Genomic DNA, 14,261 nt, shown 5'->3' with positions numbered 1-14,261 from the left:
TCCCTCTGTAGAATGAAACTCATATCAATAAGAATACAGAAATCATGGAATTTAAAAAAAGAATAGGTAGTTCGTATAAGTTTAGAGCTCTTCGGAAAATTCGTTGTTTCCTGCTCTGAAACGAGACCCGTAACGTCTTCACAGGCGTGTAGGAATAATATAGGGGCATATTATCAAGGGGGTTTATCTCCGCTTTTTTGGCTTTAAAAGCCAAGAAAGCGGAGATAAAATGATCTCCCTATTACCTAGCTGTCGCTAACACCAGTTAGCGACAGCCAGTAGGAGATAGCGACCATCTTGGGCCCCACTTTGCATGTCAGTGATATTTATCACTAATGACATGCAAAGTGGGCGTGCCAAGATGTTAGCGACTGGAAACAGTCGCTAACATCGCTATCTCCTATTACCAACTTTTGGAGATATTCGCGCTAAGCGCGAATATCTCCAAAAGCTAACACCTGCCCTGAGCAGTTCTTAGCCATGTTATCCAATGGGAGGTGGATAACATGGCTAAGAGCATTAGCTCGGTAATGCATGAATATCGCGGACTTTTCAGCGATATTCATGCATTGCGGCCGTTTTTTATCGCATTTGCGATAAACCTTGTAATACCAAGGTTTATCTGCGATAAAAATCGCCGCAGCTCAGCGGTAAATTTTCGTCTCTAACCAAGCAATAGCGATAGTTATCGCTATTGCTTGGTAATATGCCCCATATTTCCTTACGCTTTTCATGTTTGTTCCTGAACGACCCTCAGTTTTCTAAGTTATATTACTTTTTAAAAACATTTATTTTCTGGAATGTTGTATGTGGGGTGTGATTAATTTGCACACATAATTGTTTTGTGTACTCTCAAAGGCAGTGATCTGAGGTTTACCAATTATATCAATTTAGTTATTTGAAATACCATGAACATGCTGATCATGTACTTAGCATTAATCTAAAAGTGATAGCCTTCTTTGGTAACGGATTATTATATTAAGATGTATTTAACATCCACTGAATAGATTCTCAAAATGGCGACACCTAACTATTGGCTAATTAGCAAGACACAGTTGTTGTCTAGCATCAGCAATTCTCAAAAACTAAGTAACCTTGGTCCAGCATTTGCAAATTTGTGCAGAAAAGGGGCACGGTGGTGGGAGGATTAAAACCACATGCACAGGACACACCATAAGCTTGAGATAGTTACAGACCACTAAGATTCTGTGGCAACTCAGGTGTTCGAATAAAAATAACGTACCTACAACCAGTCACACCTGAGCCGTATCTGATTTATTGCCCTAATGAGAAGAACCGTTCATGCTGTACATGATCAGTGCTCTATGCTGTTCACTTTTTCCAGAAAAGGTTTAGGAATAAATATTGTAATTTGTGGGAATGATGAAAATGGCCCTTTAAAGGATCATCCTTATTAATTGACCTTTGCTAAAGGTCAAATACTAAAGATGAGCAGAGGCATTGGATCCTCTCCATACCAAGTAGGTGAAAGCTTATCAAAGGTGTGAGGCCATGCAAGGGTGTTTAGTGTCTTTCTGTAAACTAAGAAACCTGAAGACAGTTTCACACTGGCTTTAACCAGACTGGTCAGTTACCTCCTAAAATTATTCCGTTTGTGGTGACAAATGCCTTTTAGAGTAATTGGAAAACATTAACAAGTGAAATTATACAGAAGATCCTGCTTGTATCTGACTAGTTTAATAGTACAGATGTTAAATGCTTGCATTGCAATGTTGTATACTTAATTTGATTTGTTTTTTATTTCCACATTTTAGGCGAGTTCATATTTCTTCTGTCACCTTGGAAAACTTGGATGGTGCTTACAAAGTGGAGGCTGGAGACGGGTCAATAAGAGATCCATATTTAAAGGAGCATGGCGTGATAACTTACCTTGTTATCAATCCCAAGGTCAGTAACATACAGTTAAAGTGATAGTGTTCTAAGTTCATTTTTCTTGCAAAAATTGAATACCAATACCAATGCAATCATTAGAAATAAAGTCTGCAGATCAGGAATGCACATTTCTGAGCCAACCTCTTTAATCAGGACAAAAATATCCAAGTGATTCCCCATATTGCAACATTTAAAAAAGTATAATTGAGAAGATTTGAAATATGTGTTCTAGAACCTGTAAACTAGAGTGCCCTAGAAGGGATCTCCGTAATGTCTCAACGTACTTCCATAACATTGAGCATTCCCCCATCTCTTCATCATAATGTTTTAGAAAGTCACTCAGTACCACAGTATTGCATTAACATCCTGCATCCACCAATCACTACCATCACAACACGTTAGATCCACATCCACTTTCTAATGTGTTTCTTACATTTCTCAACACACTCTACAAACGCATCTTTGCTAAGATGTTCCTAAAAAGCAACTGCACCAACTCCTTCCTTGTGCAATCTTTAATAATTCAATACCCTTAACTTGAGATTCCCAAAACATAAATCATGCGTGTTAAGTTTTAACTGAAATTCATTTATTTTGTTGAGATTCCCAATATGTGTGTGGGACTGGCCTGTCGGGCAATCTAGCAGTGCCAAAAGGAATGATTTGGCAGGTGAGTATGTGGACCAATTTCTGTCTATTTTTGGTCCTTTTTATGGTTTCGTGGGCCTTTTATTTATCTGTTGATATCCCTGATATCACCACAAACATTGCCTGCAGTTGAATCGTGAATGCAGCCTCCCATACCTTGCAAAGCACTAACACAGCCTGTCTTTACATGTTCAAAATGTCAGCGGTTTGCAAATGTTGGCTACTTTTTTGGTGAGTAATTCGCAAAAAGGGGCCAGTTTTTTTAATGGTACCTGGAACTGTTCTTTTTCCCATTCCCATCAAATTATACATTTATTTATGATAATCTTGTAAAACATTAACGGAAATTATTACAGGGTTCAAAATTGAGCTGACATTTACCAATTTCAAATTCACCAACTTTATTACAGCTTTCAGTGGGGGGGGAAAACGAAATCATTGCTGTGTTATTCCATTAAGGTCAAGGTGTATGTGTCCCCAATTCATTTTACATAACCATTGCCGTTCATCTTGGATATTTTCATAATCTTCTCCTGTAGGTATTTCCACTGGGGCCCTTCTATTTTCTCTTGAAATTATCTTCTTTTCATTCTCAATTAAACAACTTTACTAATGAGACGCTCATATTTGTTTGTTCCTCCTCTTTATAAATAAAACTTTCACAAATCTGATATGGTCCTGCTTTTTTTTAAGCAAATAATTCATATTTATTGGTCAAGAACGGTACATATGCCCCATATTTACGAGACCCTTGCTTTGCCGTTCCATCGTTTTTTTGTGACGCAACAGCGGCGCAAACCACTAAGTCATATTTATGAAGCCACGCAAAGTCACTTTGCATGGCTTTGAATGGCATCATATATATATGGAAGAAAGAAATATTCACTGCTCATTTTCCATTGCGTTGGTGGTGGCCAACTTCTCTATGGGGCGTATCATCCTTGCATTGCATCAACTAACTATGTTTACACGAGTCTGTACCTGTCTCAAACCCTAGCACGATAAATATAGGCGGGGTCCTTTTTGTTGCACACGTTGTGACACTGGATCAGGTACTTTAGTGCCCCGAGAGGCTTGATTGCATAGATAGCACCATAATTAAATCAAATTGAATTAAATTGACTATTAATAAAGAGCTGCGATTAACCTGAATTATGGCGCCCTATGACGCCACGATGCAATACAGATACTGTAAATTAATTGGAAAACCATGTTTCATTTTTTTCCTAAAAGTCATGCAGTAGGTTCTGATCTAATATACAGTGGGAGTTCATTCCAAATCATAGCAGAATAGTAGTCAAACAGATCTGTGACCAAGGCACACTTTCTTCATTATAGGAATGGATAAAAGACATGCATTTGAGGAGTGGAGGTTCTGTGTGGGGACATAGGGAGTTAAGTGTGACCTGGTGCCCAAGGGTCCTTTGCCTTAAACATGATTCTCTTTTGAACCAGAAGCTAGTGTAAAGCTTGGAGAGGTTTAGAGAACGATTGGTGTCGAGAGATGCCTAGCAACAATCTTGTAGTTTTGTTTTTGATCAGATGTAGTCTTTTAACGTGGTGGAAGGGTGCCTGACATATAGAGCATTGCAGTAGTCCAGGCATGACCTAATCACTGCCTTGACAACTGTCTTATGATGCTTCATAGGAAGAAAAGGCAATATTTTCCCTAGTAGCCTCAAATATTAAAAGCAATTTGTAATTGATTTTACTAGTTTGATTAATAAACATCAACATACAGTAAATAATAACTGCTACGCTATGATCTGAGTCCACCGTAGTTAGAAGCTGTCCTATCTCTGCAGGTAACAATCCAAAGGACCAAATAGAGTGGGGGCTCCCAAAAATAAAAACTTCCTTTTTCTATTCATTCAGTTTCAAACAATTGACAGTCATTCATGAGGAAACACTCCCAATACAGTGCCTAAAAATCTTGGCTGTAAGTTGGATTTTCTCATTGATGGAGATGACATTCTGTGAGTCATCAGCATATAAGAATAGGTGGAGGATGAAAGAACAAATCTGTTTGGCCATAGGGTCTGTGGTGAGATCTGCCTTGAGGTTCTCCGCACTGCAGTGGTCGCTCGCCATAAGAAACGTACACGTGACACCAGTGGTATGGTCCTGGGCAAAGATCTCAAGCGGTCTTTCCCTTTCATTTATAGCCTTCAGTCGCTCCCGGCTGGATAGTGCGATGCTTCACAACTGTGTCTAGGGTTGAGGCATAGTTGCAGGGTGGCTCACTACATCCCTTCCCCAGTTTATTCTGGTTCGTACAACTGGATTCTACACACAAAGTCATTGAGTCTTTTTTTATGAGGATTCTGGTGTAGGTTGTAGTGCTGAGTCCAGGAACTGCTGTTTGTTTCTTCTTCGCTGGTGTCACCTTGAGAGTTTGTCACAGAGCTCTCATTTTGTTCACGGTCTCCAATCTGGTAATTCTCTGGCCACTGGCTAAGAACCCTTCCCTCTTCAGTTACATCCTCTTATTCTTATTTCCAGCCGCGGCCCGTGGAGGGAGTTCGGTGGGGCAGGGAGGCGGTGCGGGGAGGGGGAGGGTGGAGGGTGGTAAACAACGGAATATGGATAATTGCAGGTAAGTAAACAATTTAATAAATAAAATAAATTTCGTAGCGCACCCTGCATCGCAAAATGCCGCTACTTCTATCCCTTCATTATCTAACCCACCACCTTCCAGGCCGTCTACCCTCTTAAACCATGACGTGTTCCGGATCTCCATTTTCTCCCCTCTGCAGGCAGTTACCATCATGCCTTCCACTGTTGTAAACTTCCAAGCTCCAAGTTCAGTTGGTGTCCCGAACTTCCATCCTGGTCGGCGGTCCTTTAAAAGCACCTGCTCCCCAGGCTCCAGCTAGCTGTGATTTGCACTCCTCTGCAGGATAGCCTTCATATTATTTATTGCTCACCTGGTTTGTGTACCCTGTGGGTCATATTCAGGTGGGCCACCACCCTTTGTGCACTGGGATCATATACATCCGGTACCCTCGTAACATGAGAGACGAAGGAGAACATTGAGTTGTGCAATGTGGGGTTCCTCGATACTCCTGCAGGAATCGATGTAGCCTGATTCCTGGGTTTTTGCCTTCATACACTGCGATCCTCATTTCCTTGTTCAATGTGCGCATAAAGTGCTCTACATTGCCATTGGCTTGCAGCCATTACAGGAAGATACAGTGGGCCATTATCTGTCCTGATTTCTTCTCGGAGGCGAAACACAGACAAGATCTTCTCCAGCACTGTGCCAATACTGTTGAATGCCATTGAGTCAACCAGTACCATGACAGGGTATTTGGAATTGCAATCCACTAACACCATGGTGGTCCTTTTATCAGAGAAATTACCACAGTCCAGGCTGACTTTCTTCCATGAGGTGTCACATAGTTTCTTCATGAGTACTGGGGCCTCTGGGCTGCCAGTGACAGGACATGTACTACATCTCCTCAGAAGATCACCCACAACAGTTTCTAGACCGAGAAACCATGCTTTCTCTATTAGCATGTATTTGGTCTTGGCCGTCCCTTGGTGCCCTGCATGTGCAAACTCTTCTACTCTGTGTCATCCATGCAGGGATGACAATGCGGTGACCTCGTAGCACCAGACCATCAGGGGTAGAGCTCAGCTCATGCCTGAACAGTGAAAGCAGTGAATGATGGTCTGTGATTACTCGGAATGGCCGTTCACACAGGTAAAGGTAAAAATGTCCACACGCCCATTTGATGGAGAGGGCCTCCCATTCGATATGAGCATAACTGATTTCTGTGGGGGATGAAGAGCTGCTAACAAATGCAAGGGGTGCCTATCACCTCAGGTCAACTTCATGTGTCAGCACCACTCCCAGCTCCACTGGGCTTGCATAAACAATTAGCTCAGTTCGTTGCCTGGGGTCAAAGTAGGCCGCCACAGTGTTGCTAAGACGTGCCAACTTGACATCCTGGAATGCGTTGTCTTCTTGAGGCCCCTGGACTATCTTGCATCTGTCTACATCAGTGCCCTGCGTGGTTCTGCTGTGTTTGCCAGGTTGCAAATCAACTAGCCAAAGTATCTGGCCATCCCCAGAAAACTGCGAACTTCGGTGGCGTTGCATGGTGCTGGGGCATGTTGGATCACTAGTGACTTCTGTGGGTCAACTTGCATGCAGTCTTTGGTAAACACTGATCCAAAAAGTTTAATGCACTGTTCAAAGAATGAGCACTTCTCCCGGTGCTTTTCGGGTGTGGCAGAGTGGCTCAAGATGTCATTGCTGATGTTCATCACCCCCCTGGAGAACTGAGACCACTTCCCTGATGGCATTTTGGAGGACTTCAGCTGCTGAAGAGAAGGCGGTAATGTATCTGCTTCTTTCCACCAGCTGCAGCTGTTGGTATCCTGCATTGATGCCAAGTTTGGAAAACCACTGGGCTCTGTTGAGGAGTGCGATTATGTCATCCATCGTGGGGGTGATGGCTTTATTGAGGAGGCGCATTTCAATGCACAGGCATATTTTGGAAGACTGCTTAGATTTTTTGGCAATACCTATCAGAGACACCCTGACATGCGCTCGGAGACCCTCTCAATGCCACCCAACCTCTCTAGTTTGCCCTACTCCTGCTCGACCATCGGCCACAGTTGAAAAGGAACACGTCGGTGTCACAGTGCTACATGCTTTACTGTCTGGACCATATGGACGACTTTACCGCCACCTTACCTGCCACAATATTTGCCATGTTTGCTGTTGCCTGCAGCCCTCTGCCTCGCGGGTGCTCCACAGAGGGCAGGGGCCGAGTCCCAAGTGCGGAGGGCTGCCATTGTTGTGTCGACGTCTGGGGTACCGGAAAACTACGTCCCCCAGCATTCCCTGTAGCTTTTGACACCGCGCTACGCGCCAGGAGGCGTTTAAAACCAGGGCCAGCCTCCCGAGGCGCGGGATGCCTTTACTGCCACCTTACCTGCCACCATACTTGCCACGTTTGCTGCTGCCTGCAGCCCTCTGCCTCGCGGGTGCTCCACGGAGGGCAGGGGCCGAGTCCCGAGTGCGGAGGGCCGCCATTGTTGTGTCGGCGTCTGGGGGACCGGAAAACTACGTCCCCCAGCATTCCCTGCGGCCGTTGACGCCACGCTACGCGCCCGGAGGTGTTTAAAACCGGGGCTGTCCTCCCGCCAAGCCTGGGCCAAGGGCTGGCCCGTCCGCTCCCGTCGCAGGCCGGAAGAGACTGTGCTGGGCCACCACCCTAATTCTCCAGATACGAGATATTATTTGAACTACTAAGCAACGTACTGTCATTCTGACATATCTGGGGCATACTGTCGTCTCTTGTGGACTTTTGTTTTATATGACATTGCACTAAGTACTTAACGCAAGCACCTTTTTGCACATGAGAGACTTATGGCTGCTAATCCAATTTGGACTGCGTAATTTGCACTTTGCTCTTTGCACACGTCTAGCTCACTTTTAGACTCTGATTTTATTCTTAAAATCTTTAAAATTAGTGGTCATTAGGGGCCCCATAATCTCGGGTTTTTAAGTTTTGTATTTATTAGTAGGTGAAATATCGTGTTAAAAGGCTCGAGGGTCCGACAAAGTGTTGAACTGCGCTCGTGGGAGTGGTAGAGTAAAAATGGGGAAAAGAAAGCAAGCTGCAAGCCACATATCGAAAGCCCGAGTAAACATAGGAAAGTTAACATGTCTTTATTGAACTATTTAACAGGGGCTGTGGGTGATATTGAGAGGCAGATAATTTCAGTGGAAGAAAAAATAACTAATGATTCTGCCATCTTGTTCCCGCAATATCAGGATGTGGCCAAAAAAGCGATGTGTGAAAGCAGCCCGACAGAAACAGTGAGGATTGAGATATTGGTCACAGATAGCCGCATTAAAACTAACAATGGGTGTGTCCAGATAATTGATGATGACATTTTACTTGATGTGGTTGAAGCAAACGAGTTAACTCTAAGGACAACTGGCTGTAATTTGCCCAAAGGAATGGTAACGACCAATAATTTTGGAGACATAGCTTTGATACACCCAGCAGCTGCTACTACCCCTAGATCTATAAGCCCCAATCAAAAAGGCTGTACGTAAAAACACAGGCGGGTAAGAACAAAACACTGAGGGATTCGGGTACCCAAAAGGGGAGAAAAATAGCATCGATAACCACCAGCGAGACAGCTGAAGTGCTACAAGCTTTAAAAGGTCTTGAAGCATCCATGCAATTATCAATTAATTCATTAAGTTCAAGGCTGGATAAAATCGAATCCAATGTAGGGAAACTCCTTGGGGGTCTCCAGACAAATGCAATAGGCAGGGATGCACCAAAACAGAATTCTTTGGGGAATAGTGTGCAATCTGATAGGAGTAATACTATCACTACCTCCCCGAAAATTAAGAAAAAAGGTGAAACCGAAAGACAGAGTGTTCGCCATGAATAAGGAGTCACCACATCCATCCCTTGGGCGAATAAGCATACATCGATAGAAGAGGGATCTACTTCTAAGACTCTAGGAGGGAAGGGCCAGAAATTAGGGGTTGAGTCAAGGGATGGAATTAACAGTTATAGGCAGGCAAATCATGTGGGTGGGGAGCCTGATAATGCTCAAACACTCCACCTTCCTCCAGCGGCAACATCCTACACTATTATTTTAGCAAATATCCCCAAACTATCACCTCACACTGAAGAATACTGGCCTGCTTTGAGGAATAAAACAATTGATTAGCTGGGCAAGAGGACAGGCCTAACAAATGCCCTCTTCAAAGAGTTTAAAATGGTGAGGAGGGTGGCCTGGGTGGGCAAACGTGATAAATGTTATAAAGGTGATTGTATAGTGTTGTCCCTAGGTGCACCGTCCCTAGTTAGGGAAGTTCTAAGAAGAGTATACAGAGCAAATTCTATCGAAGCTAGCATACAAGTCCACCCTTTGAGATTTTTTTATCCACCCCAAAACCCTAATATCTTGGCTAATTTTGATAGGACAGGTTTGAGACAGGCGGAAATACATTACCCAGTTGCTGTGTCAAATAGATTTGGCCCCCTTAGTTCGACGGACGGGATTGATTGACATCTAACCACAAGGGATAGCCATATATCCGGGAATTCAGCAAAACCTGATAACGTGGGTGAAAAGATCACGCAGGTAGGAGATAAAGAGGCCGCAGCTGAATGCATCTTAGTTTCTAGCAGCGGCTCTCAGTTTCCCAATGAGAACACGGCTAATAAGATAGCGCAGCCAAGAGACAATGAGGCTGAAGCAGAAAACAACTTAAGTAATAGTAACGGTGCTCAGTCTCGGAAAGTTAACCCAGAAGGTATACTCAGAATCCTGTCCTGGAACGTGGCCGGCCTAAAAAACAAGGCGGTGGATCAGGCATGACTAACTTACATTGATAAATTAGATTTTTTGTGTCTCCAAGAGACCTGGGCAATTGAAACCATCCACATAAATGGGTTCAAGACTTTTCATAAACCTACGATACAATTCCCTAGTAGTAGGCCATAAAGTGGATTATGTACATATATTCCGAATCGATTGGCCACATATAAGTGTGCTATGGTTAATTCAGAAATATTTAATCAAACGGTGTCTATTCAGATGGATAATTATAACACCCTGTTCCTCGTAAATTTTTACAACAATATCAAACTAGTACATTTAGGATTAGTCCTGGGAAAACTAAGTGGAGATATGATTAAGTCCGCTCTAAATGTTAATGTTGAGACTATACCCATTTGGGGGGGCGACTTTAACTCCAGTTTGTTCCCACTGGTAGGTGGCGGAAAGTGCGGGTTAACCTTAGATGATGTCGATCCTTCATTCCATTTTCAACATACCACTAAGGGCGACCAGTTCAACGTGGTCATGTTTAAACACGACTTGTGATTCTCGAATCGCCTGTGTACCCCTACCTTAGAGTTCGAAAATACATTTATTGGGAAAGGAACCCAATCATTCATAGATTTTATTATCATACCGGGCTATTAGTGTGAACATAAACACCCCAAGTGGGGATTGCAGTGAGATCTGCAATAAGATAGCATGGGTGTGGGATATAATTCTTGGGGAAAAAAATGGATATACTATCAGTTGGGGAAGCCGGGATTGCTCAGAACTGGGCAACGAAATAATAGCCAAAGCCGCTGACCCAATTTTAAAATGCCTAAGCGATAACCCGACCCATAATGACATCTTAATAGCTTTTCAAAACATCACTGAAGTGGTAAAAACTACCCTTTTTAAAGACACCAAGCGTTCCGAAAATAGAAATAAAGGATGGTTTGATAAAAATTGCTCCAAGAGTTACAGCAGATTGAAAAAGGCATTGCACAGCGAAGCAAGAGCCATGGTTGTAATTAGGGAGTGCAGGAAACTATACCAGGCAGCCCGTAAAAACAGGTTAATAGAATTAAAAAACAAAGCCTCGGACGATCTTATTGAGGCTGCCGAGTCCAAAGATAGCATGAAATTCTGGGCTACGGTAAACGCACCCTTTCTTGCCAATAAAGCAGACAAACCTACTATTGAGCTGGCAACTGAAGAACAGGTATGGATTAACTTTTTCTCTACTGTTTACGCAAGACAAAATCCAGACGAGGGTATCCTTGAGAGACCGGAAATGGAGACCATCCAACAGCCCTCTTACCCATTAAACTTGACTTCTCAATTGAAGATGTCATTATGGCAGTCAATGCAAGTAAGAGCGGCAAGGCCGCCGGTCCAGACAGGATCCCCATCAATTTATATAAATCCAATCTCGAGGTATGGGGTCCGATTTTAACAAGAGTTTTAAAAGCGTGTTGCAAAAGAGGTTTTATCCAATATGGTCGGAATCCATCATTGTACCTATTTTTAAAAAGGGTGATAGAGAGAACCCTGCTTCTTATCGCCCGATATCACTGTTGGACTCTCTAATGAAAGCATCGGGCAGAATTGTTTTAGAAAAATTACCGGGATAGACCGAAGATAATAATATTTTAAGTGAAGTCCAATATGGTTTTAGAGCTGGCTTAGGCACAAATGTGCAGATTTTGAATGAAATGAAATGAAATGAAATGGAAAAGAAACGTAATAAAGCGCACTGCGGCCAAGCGTCTTCGTGGCGCTGGGGACTAGACCTGGCTCAATGGGGGGATCTGAGGGAGCTAGCAAGGGAATGCCTGGGAAAACAGGAATGTTTTCAGGGCTTTACGGAAATGGGTATAAATGGGAATGGAACAAATGAAGAGAGGAAGACTATTCCAGAACCGGGGGGCCAGAACCGAAAAACGGGTGCCCCCCGTTCTGGATTTGCGGAAGCGGGGGACGTGCAAAAGGGAGAGAGAAGAGGAACGGAGAGTGCGGCTAGGGACATAAGGAGTGATCATAGAGCTGATAAAGAGGGGAGCTGAGTGGGTGTGCGCCCGAAAAGCCAGAGAGGCCAATTTAAAAAAAGATCTGAGGTGCACAGGGAGCCAATGAAGGGACTTAAGTGCAGGGGTAATGTGGGAAGATTTGGGAAGGCGAAGAATGAGGCAGGCCGCCTGATTTTGGATGGCCTGAAGACGTCGGGTTTCATAAGCGGGTATGCCCACGTACAGGCCATTCCCATAGTCAAGGCGGGAAGTGATGAGAGCCATGACTATGGATTTGAGGGCGCCCGCAGAGAAATACCGGGAGATCTTCCGAATGAGGCGAAGGGACAAAAAACAAGAAGATACAACGGAACTAACTTGGGCGTGCATGGTCAGGTCATGACTGACCTTGATGCCTAGGGTCCGAACGGAGGAAACCGGAGAGGGGGGGGGACCAAAGGAAGGGGGCCAGTGAACCGTGGACCAAGGATTTAAAGGGCCACCCGTGAGGACAAGCTCCGTCTTGTCCGGATTGAGCTTCAAGTGATTGATGCTCATCCATTCAGAAATAAAGACTAAAGTAGAGCAGAACTTAGGGAAAGAGTCCGAGGGGGAGGAAAGATCAAAGACGAGCTGGAGGTCATCCGCGTAGTTATACACAGAGACCCCCAGCTCGCGAAGAGGAATGATAAGGGGGTAAATGTAAAGATTGAAAAGGAGGGGGGAGAGGGAGGAGCCTTGGGGGACCCCACAGGTAACCAAACGAGGGGGAGCGTAAAAGCCTGAGAGGTGAACCGCTTGGGACCTGTCTTGAAGAAAGGACGCAATCCAAGAAAAGGCTGCGCCCCGAACGCCCGCTGCGCTGACACGGTCGAGAAGGATGGAATGATCAACCGTGTCAAACGCAGCGGACAAATCGAGGAGAACCAGGGCTTGGGGAAGATTGATGTCAGCTTTCCCCTTGAGTTCGTCCAGGATCGCGATGACCACTGTCTCCATGGAGTGTCCTGGGTGAAAACCCGCCTGATGGGAGGCCAAGAGGTGGTTCTCCTCGACATAAGTGGACAGACAAGATGTAACATAGCTTTCAAGGATCTTACCCAGGTAGGGAAGAAAAGAGATAGGCCTGAAATTAGAGTGGAGAGAGGGGTCTAGACCAGGTTTTTTAAGAATAGGAAAAACTATAGCGGTTTTGAAAGAGGAAGGAACAGAGCCCAGGGCCAGGGAAGCATTGAGAAGGGCAAGGGGGGGGGGCAGGACAGCTGGTGAAAACAGTTTTGAGGATCCGTGCCAGAGCACAGTCCGCCGGAGAGCCGGACTTGACTTTTGAAAGCAGATTAAGGAAGCGGCCCATGGAAATGGGAGGAAAGTGATCCAGAGAGGAGGAGGGCAGAGGGAGGATGCAAGGGGCACCAGATTGATGCACCATAGGAATGTTGGCCTTTATGTTGGCAATCTTGTAAATAAAATAATCATTGAGTGAAGAGCAGAGGATCTGAGATGGAACAAGACTGGTACTAGTGCGGTCAGAGGTAGCAAGGTGATGGACCAGGGAGAAAATTTCTCGGGGTTTATTAGCAGAGAGGGCAACTCTCTCGGTGAAGTATTTAGTTTTGGCCGCCAGGATCGCTTTTTTGTAGTCGTTAAGGAGAAGTCTGTATTTAGCACGGAGAGTGGGACAATAGTTTCGTCTCCAATGGCGTTCCGATCGCCTGAGATCGAGTTTGAGGTCTTTGAGCTCCCTGGTGAACCATTTATGTGCGTCATAGGGGCGGACGGATTTGACCTTCTTAAGCGGGGCGACCTGATCGCAGGAGAAAGAAAGCCAAGTGCTAATGGCTTCTGTCTGCGAATCTAAAGAGAGGTCAGTAAAATCAGGCGCTGAAGAGGCCAGGGAAAGCGAGAGAGAGTCAAGGTCCGTTTGGTTCCAACTGCGAGCTAGTATGTTTTTGGGTAGAGACAGTTTGTCGGTCGAGGCCGAAAAAATGGAAAATGAAATAATGGAATGATCAGACCAAATGCAAGGGAGTATAGAAGGGGGTGAAACATCATGGCGCAATGACCAGATTTGGTCCAGGATGTGACCCTTGACATGGGTGGGGGCCGAGATGTGAGGCGAGAAGTTCAGACACTGAAGGGTGGCAGTAAAGTCTTTGGAAGGAAGATCTTCCCTTGGGTCACCTGGCCAGTAGTTAAAATCACCAAGCAGGATAACCGAGGAGTTGTTGACCGCCAGTGTGGCCAAGAGATCCTGTAAAGCAGCTACAAATAAAGGCATGGATTGAGGGGGACGGTACATAAGGACAACAGTGAGGGGGTCGGAAAGATTAAGAGATCGAGCCACCAGGTAGTCCACGTTAGGTATGGGGGGGTGGGCAAGGAGTTGAAATTTCAAGGTGG

At 44.7% G+C, this 14,261-nt stretch overlaps 1 protein-coding gene across 2 annotated transcripts in view; it reads left to right on the top strand.

Moving 5' to 3' along the window:
* ADCY2 (adenylate cyclase 2) overlaps nt 1-14,261 on the top strand; it is a 1,840,236-nt gene that overhangs the window by 703,641 nt on the left and 1,122,334 nt on the right. For both annotated transcript variants that reach the window (XM_078687629.1, XM_078687630.1), the window contains exon 6: nt 1,776-1,908. In XM_078687629.1, coding sequence (XP_078543755.1) covers nt 1,776-1,908 — 133 coding nt within the window. The remainder of the gene's footprint in view (nt 1-1,775; nt 1,909-14,261) is intronic.

Source organism: Lissotriton helveticus, chromosome 4_1 (genome assembly GCF_964261635.1).
Source record: "Lissotriton helveticus chromosome 4_1, aLisHel1.1, whole genome shotgun sequence".
In the NCBI taxonomy this organism is placed as follows: Eukaryota; Metazoa; Chordata; class Amphibia; order Caudata; family Salamandridae; genus Lissotriton; species Lissotriton helveticus.
Note: the sequence above shows the minus strand (reverse complement) of the source record. Positions and strands in the feature narration are given on the sequence as shown.